General features: G+C 44.1%; 1 protein-coding gene across 1 annotated transcript in view; it reads left to right on the top strand.

Moving 5' to 3' along the window:
* The first annotated feature begins 718 nt into the window (after nt 1-718).
* Nucleotides 719-16,450, top strand: part of LOC133628421 (tektin-3-like) — a 173,454-nt gene continuing 157,722 nt past the window's right edge. Inside the window, exon 1 of the mRNA XM_062016573.1 lies at nt 719-723. Within this exon, the coding sequence (XP_061872557.1) occupies nt 719-723 (5 nt within the window). The remainder of the gene's footprint in view (nt 724-16,450) is intronic.

Below are 16,450 nucleotides of genomic sequence, written 5' to 3'. Positions count from 1 at the left end.
ATTCAAGTGACTGGGATTGGCGATAGCTCCCACAGGAAAGTAGCAGCAAATGTGACACAGTGCTGGCTGATAGACTACATGAGGACCTTCTTACTACTGTAAGTTGGGTCTGCCTTCCCTCTTTCTTGTTGCTCCCATACCCAGTGGTATAACTTCTACGGACAGAATATTTTTTTCAATGGAGCTTAAGGGGCGAAGAGCATGGGATTGGAAATAGCTCCCACAGGAAAGAAGCTGCAAATGTGACACAGTGCTGGCTGACAGACTACATGGGGGTCTACTTACTACTCAAGGTGGGGTCTGCCTTCGTGGTTTCTTATAACTCCTGTAAGCAGTGGTATAACTTCTACCAACATTCTGGTTTTTTTCAATGGGAGTTTAGCAGACCAAGTCAGTGGAATTGGAGATAGCTCCTACATGAAAGTAGCTGCAAATGTGACACAGTGCTGGCTGATAGACTACATGGGGACCAACTTAGTACTGTAGATGGTTTCTTCCTTCCTGCTTTCTGGTAACTCCCACACGCAATGGTATAACTTCTACTGACAGAATGTATTTTTAAAGGGACCTGACAAGGCCAAGAGAGTGGGATTGGAGACAGTTCCCAAAGGAAAGCAGCTTCAAAGGTGACACAGTGCTGATGGAGAGACTACATGGGGGCCTACTTACTAATGTAGATAGAGTCTTGCTTCCTGCTTTCTTGTAGTGCCCAGGCGCAATGGCGTAATTTCTAACGACACCGTTTATTTTTTCAATGGGAGTTGAGCAGACCAAGTGAGTGTTATTGCAGATAGCTCCCACAGGAAAGCAGCTGGAAATGTGACAGAGTGCTGGCGGATAGACTACATGGGGACCTACTTACTACTTTAGGTGTGGCCTGCCTTCCAGCTTTTTTGTATCTCCCATACGCAGTGGTACACCTTAAGCGACAGCATATATTTTTTCAATGGCAGTTGAGCAGTCCAAGTGAATGGGATTGGAGGTAGCTCCCAAAGGAAGGCAGGTGCAAATGTGACACAGTGCTGACTGATAGAGTACACGTGGACCTACTTACTACTGTAGGTGGGGCTTGTCTTCCTGCTTTCTTGTAGCTCCCATATGCAGTGGTATAACTTCTACCGACAGAATGTATTTTTAAAGGGAGCTGACGAGTTTAAGAGCGTGGGATTGGAGATAGCGCCCACAGCAATGCTGCTTCAATAGTGACACAGTGCTGGCTGAGATAGCACATGGGGACCTACTAAAAAATGTAAGTTGGGGTCTCCCTTCCTCTTTTCTTGTACCTCCCATTTGAAATGGTATAACTTCTACCGACAGTCTGTATTTTTTCAATGGTAGATGAGGAGTCCAAGTGAGTGGGATTGGAGATAGCGCCCACAGGAAAGCAGATGCAAATGTGACACAGTGCTGGCTGATAGACTACATGGGGAAAAACTTAACACTGTAGTTGTGATCTTCCTTCCTGCTTTCTTGTACCTCACATACACAGTGGTATAACTTCTATCGAGAGAATGTATTTTTAAAGGGAGCTAACGAGGCCAGGAGTGTGGGATTGGAGAGAGATCCCAAAGGAAAGCAGCTGCAAATGTGACGCGGTGCTGGCTGATAGACAACATGGGGATCACCTTACTACTGTAGCTGAGGTCTGCCTTCCTGCTTTCTTCTAGCTCCCATACGCAGTGGTATAACTTAACTGAAAGCAAATATTTTTTCAATGGGAGTTGAGCAGTCCAAGTGAGTGGGATTGGAGATAGTGCCCATAGGAAAACAGCTGCAAATGTCACACAGTGCTGGCTGACAGACTACATGGGGAGCTACTTACAACTGTTGCTGGGGTCTCCCTTCCTGCTTTCTTGTAGCTCCCATACTTTCTGAAGATGACAGGAGACAGTCACAGCCTGTAGTGCATAGCAAGTCTCAAGTTTATTTGCAAAGATACAACTCTTTTAAAGATACAATAATCAGGCTCATACATATTGCAAAAGTTAAGCATTGGTTCTCATTTAAAGTTTTATTTCACTCGTCTTTAGTCCAACATCCTAACTGTTTAGCCAAGTTCATGGCCTTATTAGCTCCTCCTCCTGACAAAAGTGGGCAACTACGACTTGCTTCAGTTCACTCCAAAATCGTGGGGACCATTATCAGTACAATCAAACTCATAATAACTATATTTTTTGCGGTAGCTATTATTATGGTCAGCAAGCTGCATTAGCGTGGTTAAGTTAGTGTGGAATAAAGAGAGTTTCCCCAAATAACAGGGTCCACCCGGGGGATTTACTGGTATTCCGTTCCAGGCCCTTTCTCCACAGATTAAAAATATACCCGTAGGCAATTTCTTCGGTGATGTAATACTAGAGACATTACAGCTGGAATACAATTGCTTAAATACTGTTTCTGACTTCAAAGAAGAGTCTAAGGTGGCCCAATATTTTCAATTTCTATTAAAGTCATGGATATCCCGTGACATAAAACTTATCCATTTTCCCCCAGTTCCATTAGTACCAAAGCTTGCATTGGCACTTTCAAACAAGTCTGTTTCCTCAGGGGGTGAGGCTAATGTGGTATTAAGGGACTTAATTATCTCACATTGACATTTCCCGTCCGAATGATCGTGATCATCGCTAATTGTGTTCAGTCCCGTCCTATTACACCAGGTCTTATTGTCTACTAGTCAAAAAAATTCCTCCGGATTCCATACGGGCAATCCTATCAAACACGTTTTAAAAGGATTAGTAACCCCTCCCAAACTAAGACAAAGAGATGATTGACCAGTTTCATTAGCAAAGGTTATCCAAATATTATCTCTAGGCTAATTAAAATGCATCAAGCTGTTAGCAATTATAGTTACACTAAAAGCTATGGTTATAACAAAACACCTCATTACTTTCATTAAATTCACTGTCTTTTTGTTATATAACCTTCAGTCTTTTGATTGTTAGCCAATCCTCCAATGACCGCAAGACGAGGGTGTATTTATTCTCCAATCTCTTCCTGTCCTTTTTCGTGAGATGGTTTGATCTCCGCAGCTTCAAGGACAGCTCTTGTCCACCTGGCTGGCCCCCAAATGGATCACAAATACCCACGTCCCCAGTATTATACTTTCACCAGAGGCTGTCATATCCCTGTTTTAGGGTCACGTTATTTAACCCATATTTCTTTCTTCCCATCCTTTTTTGCCTTTGGATTATGATGCATTATTACAGGTGGTAGCTTCTGTTCCCCAAACACACACAGGTGGTTCATAACAAAGAATGCCTTTAACAATTTTATATGTGGGTCTTTAACATCCCCATATTTACCAAGATATCTTTTTACAGTTCCATTAGGTCTTTCTATTATGGCCTGTCCTGTGGGGGAATGGGTAATCCCTGCTATAATTTTGACTCCCCATTGCCTCATAAACTGTTCTATACTTCTACTTATATAGGCCTGCCCATTGTCTACACCATGTGCTTATATCTGCTACCACCAGCACCTCCTCTCACTCCACCCCGTGCCCACCTCTTCTGTACCTTCCACCTCTCACGTTACAACCCGAGATCTTCCGGACGCCTACCACATCTCCCGCTCCCTATACTCGATGACTCCAGTGTCCTGTGGCACTGGTTGATACATACCATGTCTGCCCAGCACATATGCTAACTGAGCCAATTGCAGGAACATATGATCAGGTATGGTCGTGTTCCACTTCACTATTCAATGTTGCCAATAGTTGAGTGACTCCATCTTGATTTGCATCACGGCGAGCACTCCGAGAAACACGTCAATCTGCAAGAGAGACTCAGTAGACTGTTATATCTTCTACGCCCCATGCTCTCCCCCTCCCTAAGACGGTTGAGCTGTGAGCGCACTTAACGATCGCCTGTCCCTGGCTAGTGTGAGCGATACCGTGGCTCAATGCATGGGGATAGCTGGTATGTCCATGACCCCTCCAGGCAGCCCATAACTCAAATTTTACTAACAAGCATCAGACTTTTATAATCAGCAGCAAAGCTAGCATGTTTATAGTACTTCTAATTGGTCCTTTCTCTAAAAGCCAGCTGTAGTTTTCTGTGACAAGCCTTGCAGTTTCACACGCTACCTCAGCGTCCTCCTTGCTCAAAGTTGTTATCTCGTAGGTATTTTTGCTTCTTCGTTTCTCACAGTTGATCCTGATCAAAAAAAAAAAGGATCCTTCAGCAATGAGTCTAAAACATAAACCACCTTTTAGCTTCTCAATGTCAAAATGTTCTTTTCTTCCAAGTTCCATTCCTGACACCTAAACCACCTTAGAAAGTTTCCACTGTAAGAAAACCACTATTCATCATCACATTTACAGCAAAATGCATAACATCACGACCAACAGTTTTTACACTCTTTGAGGCAAGGGATTGAGGATGGAAAGGAGGAGCCCAGCGGTCCGTGAGGACTGGGGTCGGCTGTGTTGGCGCGAGGTGTTTGTGGGGAGGCACTCCGGAGACACTGACCGGGCGCAGGAAGCGGCTGCGGATGGAAGGGGTGGGGGGGAGTCTGGCTCACTCTGTGCCGTCCCCGGTGCCGGCGGCACAGCCGGTATTACTCTCTCCCGTGTTTTCTTTTTCTTCTCTCGCGTGCCCGATGGTGCCCAGTATAACATGGGGTCGCGCTCAGCCACTCTCCACTGATCATCCTGCGTTGCACCCCCGCCCGACTCCGCCCGCTCGGCATTCCCCTGCAAGTCGTCCCAGGGGTAACTCGGCGGGCTGGGCTCGAATGGGAAGCAGCTCTCCCGCGGGGGCTCTGCTCCGAAGCCCCTTTGCCTCTCTGACTTTATAAAAACTCTTGTGTAGAGAAGAAGTTTTTTCTTCACTCCGCGTTGCCGCACCACCCCCCGTCTCCTCACCAGACTCCGTCTTCTAGCTCTCATTTCTGCCACTCCTCCACGCAGATCACTCATCTTCGGTGGCCAACGAGGCGGCTGACTTTTCCCCTTTGTCCCACCTCCATTTCCGTCAGGCGCCAACTTTGGCGGAACGTGGGCTGGCTGACTTTTCTCTTTTCTCAGTATCATCCGTCTCAGCGCTGCACCCAGTACTACTCTCGGTGCTGCTCCCGTCCCTGCTCTCGGCGCCTCTCCCGGCATTGTTCTCAGCCCCTCTCCCGGCGCTTCACCCGGGGGGGGAGCATTACATTTGAGACAGTAGGAGTCAGCGAGGTGGATTGGAACCAGTTACGCTCATAGTTTTTATTCTTACTCTATGCTGCTGATGCGTGCTCAGCAGCCTTCTTTTCTGCCTGATGTTGCAACAACTCATTGTGCACTATCCTCCAAATCTTCCCTAACTTTTCAGCTATCTCATCGTCCTCCAGGGTAGCTTCCCACAGCAAATTCCCAAATTGACGCCATTCACTCCATTCATGCACTGTATGTGGATTCTGAAACACTCCCTTAGTATACCCATAAGCTAACAACCCTGTTAGGTCCTTTTGCAGATCTATACCCTTTATCTGCCGCTTCTGCAAGAATGCAGTAAATAAATCATATGCCACTTGCTTTTCCATACCTATTATCATCAGCGTGCTGTTGCAGCCCTTCAAGGTCTGGCGGCACGTATCGACCGGGCTCGTCTATACGGTCACCCAGGGCACGGCATGTTCCACATTTTCATGCTTATTTCCGTCCTTGTTGGGTAGGACCCGAACCCCTTCGTCGCTCCGCCATGGCGTCAAGCCGATATCACGTCGGGGTCACCATTTGCTGAAGACGACGGGAGACAGTCACACCCTGTAGTGCTGAGCAAGTCTCAAATTTATTTGAAATAATACAGCTCTTTTATAGATACAATAATCAGGCTCACACATATTGCAAAAGCTAAGCTCATCATTGGTTCCCAGTTAAATGTCAATCCTGCCCCTGTTTCAACATAATTTGGATGCTTGTGGCTGCTCAACCCAAACTAAGTTCCTGTTTTCTCATCCTTTTATCATACAACTCTCTTGTTCAAGGACACCACGTCCTTGAGCAAGGGTCCAATATCTTACCGCTTAATGCTTACTGCCTAACCAGCTGTATTCTCTAGCGAAGTCTCCACAAAACTCCACACAAAAGAGGACATGATAGAATACAGCTGGTTAGACAGTAAGCATTAAGCGATAAGATATTGAACTCCTGCTCAAGGCCATGAGGGTTGGCCACTGTTAATCGTAGATCTAAAGGACTGTTTTTTTACCATTGCCTTACATCAGCAGGATACACAACGGTTTGCTTTTACCTTGCCTGCAATAAATAGAGAAGGTCCCGACCATCGTTTTGAATGGACAGTTTTGCCCCAAGGCATGCGTAACAGCCCAACTATCTGTCAGCTGTATGTTGACGCAGCTTGACAACCCCTTCGATGACGATGGCCTAACGTTATCATCTACCATTATATGGATGATATCCTCTTTTCTCAGCCTGCACCATTTACGGAACAACAGGTGAAGGAGATTCGACAGGCACTGGCTCAATGCCAGCTTGTGATAGCTCCAGAAAAGGTTCAGCGTACAGCTCCATGGAAATATCTCGGATGATCTTTATCAGAACAGCTCGTAGTACCACAGAAGCTACAGCTCCAACTACAAATAAAGACCCCAAATGATGCTCAGAAGCTTTTAGAGGATCTGCAATGGTTAAAACCAATAGTGGGAATACCCAATGAGTTGTTAGAAAAACTACGACCACTTTTGAAAGGAAGCAACCCCACGCGTCAAATACAGGTAACACCAGAGCTTCAGGATGCGCTTCAGCAAATTATGGACGGTGTCATACAAGGGCAGGTCTGACGTCACGGTGTTGACTTACCTATTGACTTAACCATCTGGTATAGCACAAAGTATTTGCTTGGGGCCTTGACACAATCTCAAAACAAAACGGGGGAGGTATGGGTTCTAGAATGGATTTCCCCAGCCTTACAACAAACAAAAACCCTTTTTCAAAAAATTGAGATGTTGGCGGGACTAATAAAAAAGGGTCGTGAAAGAGCATTACAAATAACTGGTGCTGAGCCGCATACGATAAGAATATCAGTGAAAAAGGACTCTTTACAATGGTATTTAGACAATACAGAAGATCTTCAGGAGGCGCTCTTAGGTGACGGCAGTATAGTAGCAACAGACAAAATAATAAAAGCACCATTACAATGGCTAGGAAAATGGAATTGGCTAGTACGACCCAAACGGGAGCCGGCCCCTGTCACGGATGCGTTGACAGCATACACAGATGCAGGAAGAAAGTCTAGAACGGCGGCAATAACCTGGCAAGAGGAAGGGCAGTGGAACCATCAACTAATAGAAGCAGAAGAGAAAGACACATTACAAACCTTGGAATTGTTGGCAGTAGTATGGGCCATGATGAACCTGAAAGGGCCCCTGAATGTGGTTACAGACTCGTTCTATGTCGCGGGTATCGTTGTTGTAGTAGTGCAGGCAATATTCATTTTAAGACGTAGAGAGTCTAAGTAATGCACGTGCAGAGATGTACAGGGACAACGTAGTACAACCACCAGAGTTGACTTGAAGCCACCCTTCCTTTGCTTGCTACCTCCTTATATGCTGCTTCTGCCCATGAGATCACCCAGGGCCCAATTGATTAACTTGCAGCACCTGTTTCTGAAGTAGCATGCCAGCTGCATTAACTTATCCCTACCATCTTTATTCAAGCTGGCTGCTCCAAGCTACATCTGTGCCTACAATTCCCCCTTTTTTCTTTTTTGAACCAGCCAGCCTTTAGCAACACACTTCAAAATTAAAGGTACATGAAGAAAAGAAAATATTTTTACCCATGGCCATGAGTTTACAACAAAAGGTCAATAACAGCTACATCGCTGAACAATACAATACAGAAATCCATAAAGTCAAAATAAACATAATCTGATATGTGTTGCTAGGAGGGACGCACACTGGCAGGAAGGGATGAGTTCTTGGTAGCTCCACTCATATTTCTTTTTCCTTATGTAGTTCTGGACTTCTCTTCAGATCCTTTAGCATGCTGATCTGTGAGCATTATCTGTAAGATGGAAGTATCTCTTCATCTGTAGAAAATACACCATTTTTGTTTTCAATCTCCCAGTGGTCATCTTAAGTTCTTCAATTTTAATGCAATACAGATAGCTGGAGGAATTTATAGCAGCGTATGTAGTGCCACAGTTGCGAGGGTTTACATTTTAATAGAGTGATGGATTGAGGGTGGATCACTTGGTTCTTTCCTCAAGATTGGGTTTTTTTTATTTTTTTTTTTTCATTGGACTTACAGTTAAGTCCTTTCTGTTGATGTGGCTTGATCCATTTTGCCGGAATCCATCGGGGACCTTGATCTGTAATGACACAAGCATAGCCTCTTCCCCACGTTAACAGATCTGCAGGTCCTTGCCACTCTCCAGTAGTGGGATTCTTATACCAAACTTTAGGTTTGTGAGTAAAATCCAAATCCCGACTCATTTGGGCAAAGTGTGTTAATGCCGGTGGTTCATTCCGGTTTGCCACAATTCTGAGATGATTCATTGTATAAAGGGCTTTCATTAGTCTGTCTTGAGGGCCCTCTTCCCCCGTTTTTTGTTTTTCTAGTAGGCCTTTTAAGGTTTGATGTGTACGTTCAATAATGGCTTGACCGGTGGAATTTCCTGGGATTCCAGTAGTATGTTTAACACCCCATAAGTTTAGAAACTTACGTGTTTTACTGGCTATGTATCCCGAGCCATTATCAGTTTTTATCTCTCTTGGAACACCAAGGACTGCAAAGCAACTCCTCCGATGTCTTATGACGTCTTGAGAACTGTCACTGGTTAAGGCTGTGGCCCAAACCATGGCTGAATAAGTATCAATAGTAACATGTATACGTTTAAATCGTCCAAAAGGAGCACAGACAGTGATATCTGATTGCCATATACCTAATGGTGCCAGATCCCTGGGATTGACTCCTACTCCTAGGCCGATTTGATTCTGGCATGCAGGGCACGTGGAAACAATACCCTGAGCGTCTGATATGCTCAGGTCAAACTGCTTCGCCAACATTTTCGCACTTTGATGAAAAAAATCGTGCGATCTTCGGGCTTGAGAAAGTTTGTCAATTATTGGCCCCGTAGGTATCAATAAAGGAGCTGCCACTATCTTGTCAACAATTTCATTGCCAACTGATAGGCCATCTTTTAAGCCCGAATGGCTTTGAATATGTCCAATATAATAAGCAGTTTGACGTTCATTTATCTGATGCCAGAGCCACAGGAATAATTTATACAAATTCTGATTAGAGATTTCTTTCAACAACGCTCTCTCTAATCGAGTGACCACATAGAGGGAATCAGAAATGATGTTTAATGGGACGTCTGGCCATTTCTCGAAAGTTTTAACTACAGCCATCAGGTCCAGCAGTTGAACCGAACTGCCTGGGGAGTGAACAGTTAGATTTTGTCATTTTCCATTCTCCCACCAAACCACTCCCGCTTTGGCTTGGATCTTACTTGCATCGGTAAAAACAGTCAGGCCTTTAACGGGTACTGCTGATCTCAACGGCCGGTCTTCCATTTGAAATTTAACAGAAAACAATTTATGGGCCGAATAATGATTATTTATAGCTCCTGGATATGACAATAAGGCCCACTGTAATTCATCAGATTGTTGCAGTGCCCAATTCAAGAACTCATCTGTGAGAGGAACGAAAATGATGTCTGCCTCAATCCCTGCTATTTCCAGCAGACGTTTCCTGGCCTTAACTATTATTTTTGCAATTGCCTCAAGCCTCGTGGTAATTGTTTTTTGCAAATTATATGCCAAAATATCCACTCCAAGATCCTCAATGGGTTTTTCGCTACTGAATCCCATTGCATCAAGACTGCCATTACATGCTGGTTTTGACTTATCACAGCAATGTTAATTGACAGGTCAGGATCATATCGGTGACTGTAGTTATTGACTATCTTGTTTCCTATTTTTTCTATTGCTTGGATTTGCTGCCGAGACAGTTTTCACGCACTATCAGCCTCTACTGAGCCCTTTAACAAAGGCATTAGTGGCGCAAGATCCTCATTCGTGATACCACATATGGTTCGTACCCATTGGATATCACCTATTAGCTTTTGAACATCTGTTAAGTTAGCAATATCTGTTTTAATTGCCACCTTCTGAGGATAAATGCACGCATCGGTGATGATATTACCTAAATATTTCCAAGAGGCATGCATTTGTACCTTCCCTGCACAATCACCAACCCGGAGATGCTTAACTGCCGGTTCACTTCTTGTAGAATGCGATGCTGGTCCAGCTCTTTTCCTGCAATCAAGATATCATCCATATAGTGGTAAAATAAGACACGAGGGTATTTTTTGCGCAGAGGTGCCAGCGCCCAGGCAACGTAAGTTTGACAAATAGTTGGCGAGTTCTTCATTCCCTGAGGTAAAACAGTCCATTGATATCGTTTTGCTGGCTCTTGTTTGTTAATTGATGGTACTGTAAAAGCAAACTTCTCACTGTCATCCTCATGTAGGGGAATTGTGAAAAAACAGTCCTTTAGGTCAATCACCAACAGGGGCCACTCTTTTGGAAGCATTGCAGGAGAGGGTAATCCTGGCTGTAAAGCACCCATGTCCTACATCACTGCATTAACAGCTCTTAGATCATGTAACAGCCTCCACTTCCCTGATTTTTTAGGGATAGTAAAAATTGGTGTATTCCATGGACTGGTGGATGGCTTAATATGACCTTTCTCTAATTGTTCATTTACTAATTCATGAATGTGGACGAGCTTTTCTTTGCTTAGCGGCCATTGATCAATCCAAACTGGTTTATCTGTGAGCCAGGTTAACTTCAGGATTGGTCGGTCATCAATGGCCACCATTAAAAATTTTCATTTGACAAACAAAAGCCCATTTGGCTTAAGGCGTCTCTACCTAAAAGCCAAACGGCAGTATTCATTACATAGGGCCTAATTTGCACACATCTATTCTCTTCGCCCTGTATGCATACCGAAATTAGATCTGTGCTAATTTTTTGTCATCTGTATTTCTCCTACTCCAACAGCAGTGGTGTCTAAATTCTCTAAAGGCCAGCTTTTTGGCCAATAGGATAATGGAACAATAGTAACATCTGCTCCCGTATCCAGTAATGTGTTGTACCCAACCATGTGTTCACCATTTGGATGTTGGAATACAACCGTCTGAGTGGGCTTTCCCTGTGAAAGTGGCATTGCCAGTCTTACCTCAGGCACTCCAGTGGATCCAAAACCACCGTCTCGACGCTTACGACTTCCTGCGAAAGGAACTTCAGCTCTGAAAGGAACTAATTGAACTATTTTAGTTCCTTTAGGTATATGAACTGGTGGCTGCCAAACTTTAACCATTATTCCAATGTTTCCTTCATAATCCGCATCAATTACACCAGGGATCACAAAAATACCCTGTCGAGAGGCCGATGACCGTCCTAAAAGCAAAGCACTTAATCCATAGCCAAGGGATCCGTTAGCGTTAGATGAGATAACAGTTACCTCCGTGTTGTGGATGGTTACATCTACTGCTGTTTCCACATCCACTCCTGCGCTTCCTGCAGTGGCCATCCAGGCAGCTCTTGGTGTTGAAGGGCGTTTCTGTGTCATCGTGCTCGCCCTTTTTGCGCTCGTTAACCCGTTTCCCTTAGGCATTGTATGTCTGGCCACTCGAGAGAGGCACTCAGTGGCTCTATGGCCAAACTTGCCACATCTGTAACAATTGCCATGAAATCTGCCATTGGACCCAGATGGCCTGGCAGAGCTGTTTGTCCATACCAATGGTCTGGACCGACATTGATTTTTCACGTGTCCTATTTTTCCACAATTAAAGCATTTTGGCCTCCGATTTCCTTTGTGAGGTTGAACTAAAGGTTTTAATGCTGTTGCCATAGCTTCAGCTAAATGGGCTGACGATCCTACCCTAGAGCAGGCTTCTATCATGTTGACCAAACTTGCTGTCTGCGGTAGAGCCTCCAGGATCTTTTTGCAGTCATGGTTAGCATTAGCAACTGCTAAGTGTAACCCTATTTCTGCCTTTACTTCAGTTGACATGTTTGGTATACGATCCAGAGCTGCTCTTAGACGGTCTAAGAAGGTCATGAAAGGCTCATTAGGTTTCTGTATAATAGTTGTATATGAGGGAACTGGCATCCCCATGTCAGGAACAATCTTAAATGCTTGACGAGCCAGTGTCTGCGTTTGCTGCAAAATAGCTTCATTCAGTCGGGCTTGTACCTGAGGGTCAGCAAACGGTCCTTTACCCAACATCATATCTGCTGTGACGACTCGCCTCGGATCTCCCTGTTGTAAGTCCATATTTTCTACTACTGCCAGATCAACTCTTTTTTCCCATTCAGACTCCCATAGTAATACCTGAGTGGGCTTCAGGAAAGGTTCTGCTAGCTTCCGTCAGTCAAATGGAGTCATTAATCCACTGATGAAAATATGATCCAATAACGTTTGAACGTATGGGTTGGACAAGCCATATTGCATTACAGCTTTCTGGCCTTCCCTTACCAACTTCCAATCCAAAGGTGCCCATTGTCGTTTTCTTTGTGCTACTATTACTGGAAAGGCTTGTGGAATAAATTCTCCTTCGATTACCACATCACGTATGAGGCCTCTCCATTTCTTAGCCGGATCATAGTCATCTGGCCGGGGGTCTCTGAGCACCTGTGGGGATGAAACTTTAATCTTTGGTTTGGTTAATTCTTTAATTCGTTCCAACAGTTGATTAGCTGTTGCTTTTGGTTTTTCCATCAGTTCCTCCAAGTGGGCCAAAGTGTGTTTCATATCTTCTCCGTGTCGTATTAATTCTTCCTTTAATAATTGTCTTTGTTGATCTTCAACTTCACTGGATGTTGGGGGTGATGATGGAAGAGGAATGCACTCAGGGACTGATGAGCTCAGGGGCAATGGCATATCCACATTGTCATTTGTAAAACGTACCTTTTGTTCTCTGCCCGGTACTCCTTCAGACATAGCAGAAGGATGGGATGGGGCAGGATGGGGCAGGATGGTGAAGGGTGGGTGGGAGGGGAGGAGAAGAAATGCGCGTATTCGGCTCCTGGAACGGTGCTCTAGGGGGTTCTGGGGGAGGTGGGCTCACATCCATGCTCTCTTCTTCTAGAGGTGGAGCCGAGGGTATTACGACATTATCCCCTCCGAAGAATCTCTTAGTATTTTCGTCTAGAGGTGGAGTCGATGGTACTATAAAGTCACCACCTCCAAAGAACCTTTTAGCATCTACCGGGAACGCAGATGGTACAGCAGCTTCTGCTTTCATGGCAGCAGCTGCAGCACGCTCAGCTTCTAGTTGCTGTATAATGGATGATACCGATTTACACAAGCCGATAGCATCATTCAACATGTCTCCTAGGTTTTCCCAGTGTCCCTTTTCATATACTTCTTGGGGGGAAACAAAGAGACCTATTTCCTGTCCCCATCTTACAAGTCTTAGCAAATCCTCTCTTTCCTTATGATTTTTCCCATTATATCACTTTACTCAGATCACTTGCCTTTTCAAGCAGAAATGCAAGTGCTTTTCTGCAGAGGGTTCTTAATCCAACCAATTTGGCGTACTACGTCGGGGTCACCAAATGTTGTAGTAGTGCAGGCAATATTCACTTGAAGACGTAGAGAGTCTAAGTAATGCACATGCAGAGACGTACAGAGGCAATGTAGTACAACCACCAGAGTTGACTCGAAGCCACCCTTCCTTTGCTAGCTACCTCCTTATATGCTGCTTCTGCCCATGAGATCACCTAGGGCCCAATTGATTGACTTGCAGCACCTGTTTCTGAAGTAGCATGCCAGCTGCATTAACTTATCCCTACCATCTTTATTCAAGCTGGCTGGTCCAAGCTACATTTGTGCCTACATATCGTAGAGAGAATCGAGGACGCCTCCATTAAGGAAGTGCAGAATCCCAGACTATTTGAATTATTAATACAGCTGCAGAAGGCAATAAAGCTTAAGGAGCATGTTTATGACATTATATATATCAGGAGCCATAAATGGGACATTGGGCTGGGAGAAGGCAATGCTAGGGCAGATAAGTTGGTCACAGTGACACATAACACGCCTCTGTCCAAACAGATACTAGCCAGAGAAGCGCACTCCCTGTTTCATCAGAATGCACGGGGCTTACACCGAGAGTTTCAATTATCGCTAAAGGATGAGAAGGCTATTGTTAGGGCTTGTCCCATTTGTAGCCATCACAATGGAGGTGCTGGCTTAGGCTTGGGGGTGAACCCTACAGGATTACCTGAAAATGGAATTTGGCAGATGGATGTCACTCGTGTGGCGGAGTTTAGAAGACTAAAATATGTGCATGTAACCATAGACACATGGAGCAAATTCGTTTGGGCAACAGCACAGACAGGTGAGAGGACCATACATGTAGAGCGTCATTTATATAGTTGTTTTGCCACAATGGGAATTCCTCAGAAAATAAAGACAGACAATGGGCCGGCCTATATAAGTAGAAGCATAGAAGAGTTCACGAGTCAATGGAAAGTTGAATATGTAGCAGGGATTCCCCATTCCCCCACAGGACAGGCCATAATAGAAAGAGCTAATGGGACTCTAAAAAGATATCTTGGTAAATATGGGGATGTTAAAGACCCACATATGAAATTGTTAAAGGCCTTATTTGTTATGAACCACCTGTGTGTGTTTGGGGGAACAGGAGCTACCACCTGTAATAATGCATCATAATCCAAAGGCACAAAACAAGGGGAAGAAAGAAATATGGGTTAAATATCGTGACCCTAAAACAGGGATATGGCAATCTCTGGCCAAAGTATTATACTGAGGACGTGGATATTTGTGTGTTGATTCTCCCACAGGATCCATTTCGGTGCCAGGCAGGTGGACAAGAGCTGTCTTTGAAGCTGCGGAGGTCAAATCATCTGACAAAAAAGGACAGGAAGAGATTGGAGAATAAATACACCCTCGTCTTGCGGTCATTGGAGGACTGGCTAACAATCAAAAGACTGAAGGTTATATAACAAAAAGACAGTGAATTTAATGAATAATAATGAGGTGTTTTGTTATAACCATAGCTTTTAGTGTAACTATAATTGCTAACAGCTTGATGCATTTTAATTAGCATAGAGATAATATTTGAATAACCTTTGCTAATCAAACTGGTCAATCATCTCTTTGTCTTAGTTTGGGAGGGGTTACTAATCCTTTTAAAACGTGTTTGATAGGATTGCCCGTGTGGAATCCGGAGGAATTTTGTGGACTAGTAGACAATAACACCTTGTGTAATAGGACGGGGCTGAACACAGTTAGCGATGATCACGATCATTCGGACGGGAAACGTCAATGTGAGATAATTAAGTCCCTTAATACCACATTAGCCTCACCCCCTGAGGAAATAGACATGTTTGGAAGTGCCAATGCAAGCTTCGGTACTAATGGAACTGGGCGAAACTGGATAAGTTTTATGTCACAGGATATCCATGACTTTAATAGAAATCGAAAATATTGGGCCACCTTAGACTCTTCTTTGAAGTCAGAAACGGTATTTAAGCAATTGTATTCCAGCTGTAATGTCTCTAGTATTACATCACCGAAGAAATTGCCCACGGGTATATTTTTAATCTGTGGAGAAAGGGCCTGGAACGGAATACCAGTAAATCCCCCGGGTGGACCCTGTTATTTGGGGAAACTTTATTCCACCCTAACTTAACCATGCTAATGCAGCTTGCTGACCATAATAACAGCTCCCGCAAAAAGACGTAGTTATTATGAGTTTGATTGTATTGATATTGGTCCCCCACGATTTTGGAGTGAACTGAAGCAAGTCATAGTTGCCACCCTTTTGCCAGGAGTAGCAGCCAATAAGGCCATGAACTTGGCTAAACAGTTAGGATGTTGGACTAAAGACGAGTTAAATAAAACTTCAGAAATGATTGATATGTTAACAGCTGACGTTCAAAGTGTAAATCATGCGGTGTTATAAAATAGAGCTGCCATAGACTTTTTATTATTAGCCCACGGACATGGATGTGAAGAATATGAGGGCATGTGTTGTATGAATCTGTCGGACCATTCCACCTCGATACATGCCAAACTGAAAGAACTTCAACAGGGATTACATCAGTTGAAACAAGAAGAGGGATTAGGACTTGAAGGATGGCTTAAGGAATGGGGAATAAATCCTTGGTTGCGAAATGTTATAATGTATGGAATCGGCTTTACGTGTATTGTGTTATTTGTATTGTTAGTGTTTCGCTGTTTTATAAATTGCATTCAACGGACAATAGAAAGAACATTTGAGAGGATGAAACGTGGGGAGTTTTGTGTAGACTTTGCTAGAGGAAAGAGGACATGATAGAATACAGCTGGTTAGGCAGTAAGCATTAAGCGATAAGATATTTGGGTTAAGCAGCCACAAGTATCTGGAGTATCTTGAAACAACGGCGAGGTTTGCATCAAACTGGGAACCAATGATGAACTTAGCTTTTG

Source organism: Colius striatus, chromosome W (assembly GCF_028858725.1).
Source record: "Colius striatus isolate bColStr4 chromosome W, bColStr4.1.hap1, whole genome shotgun sequence".
In the NCBI taxonomy this organism is placed as follows: Eukaryota; Metazoa; Chordata; class Aves; order Coliiformes; family Coliidae; genus Colius; species Colius striatus.
This window is presented reverse-complemented; position numbering and strand designations above follow the sequence as displayed.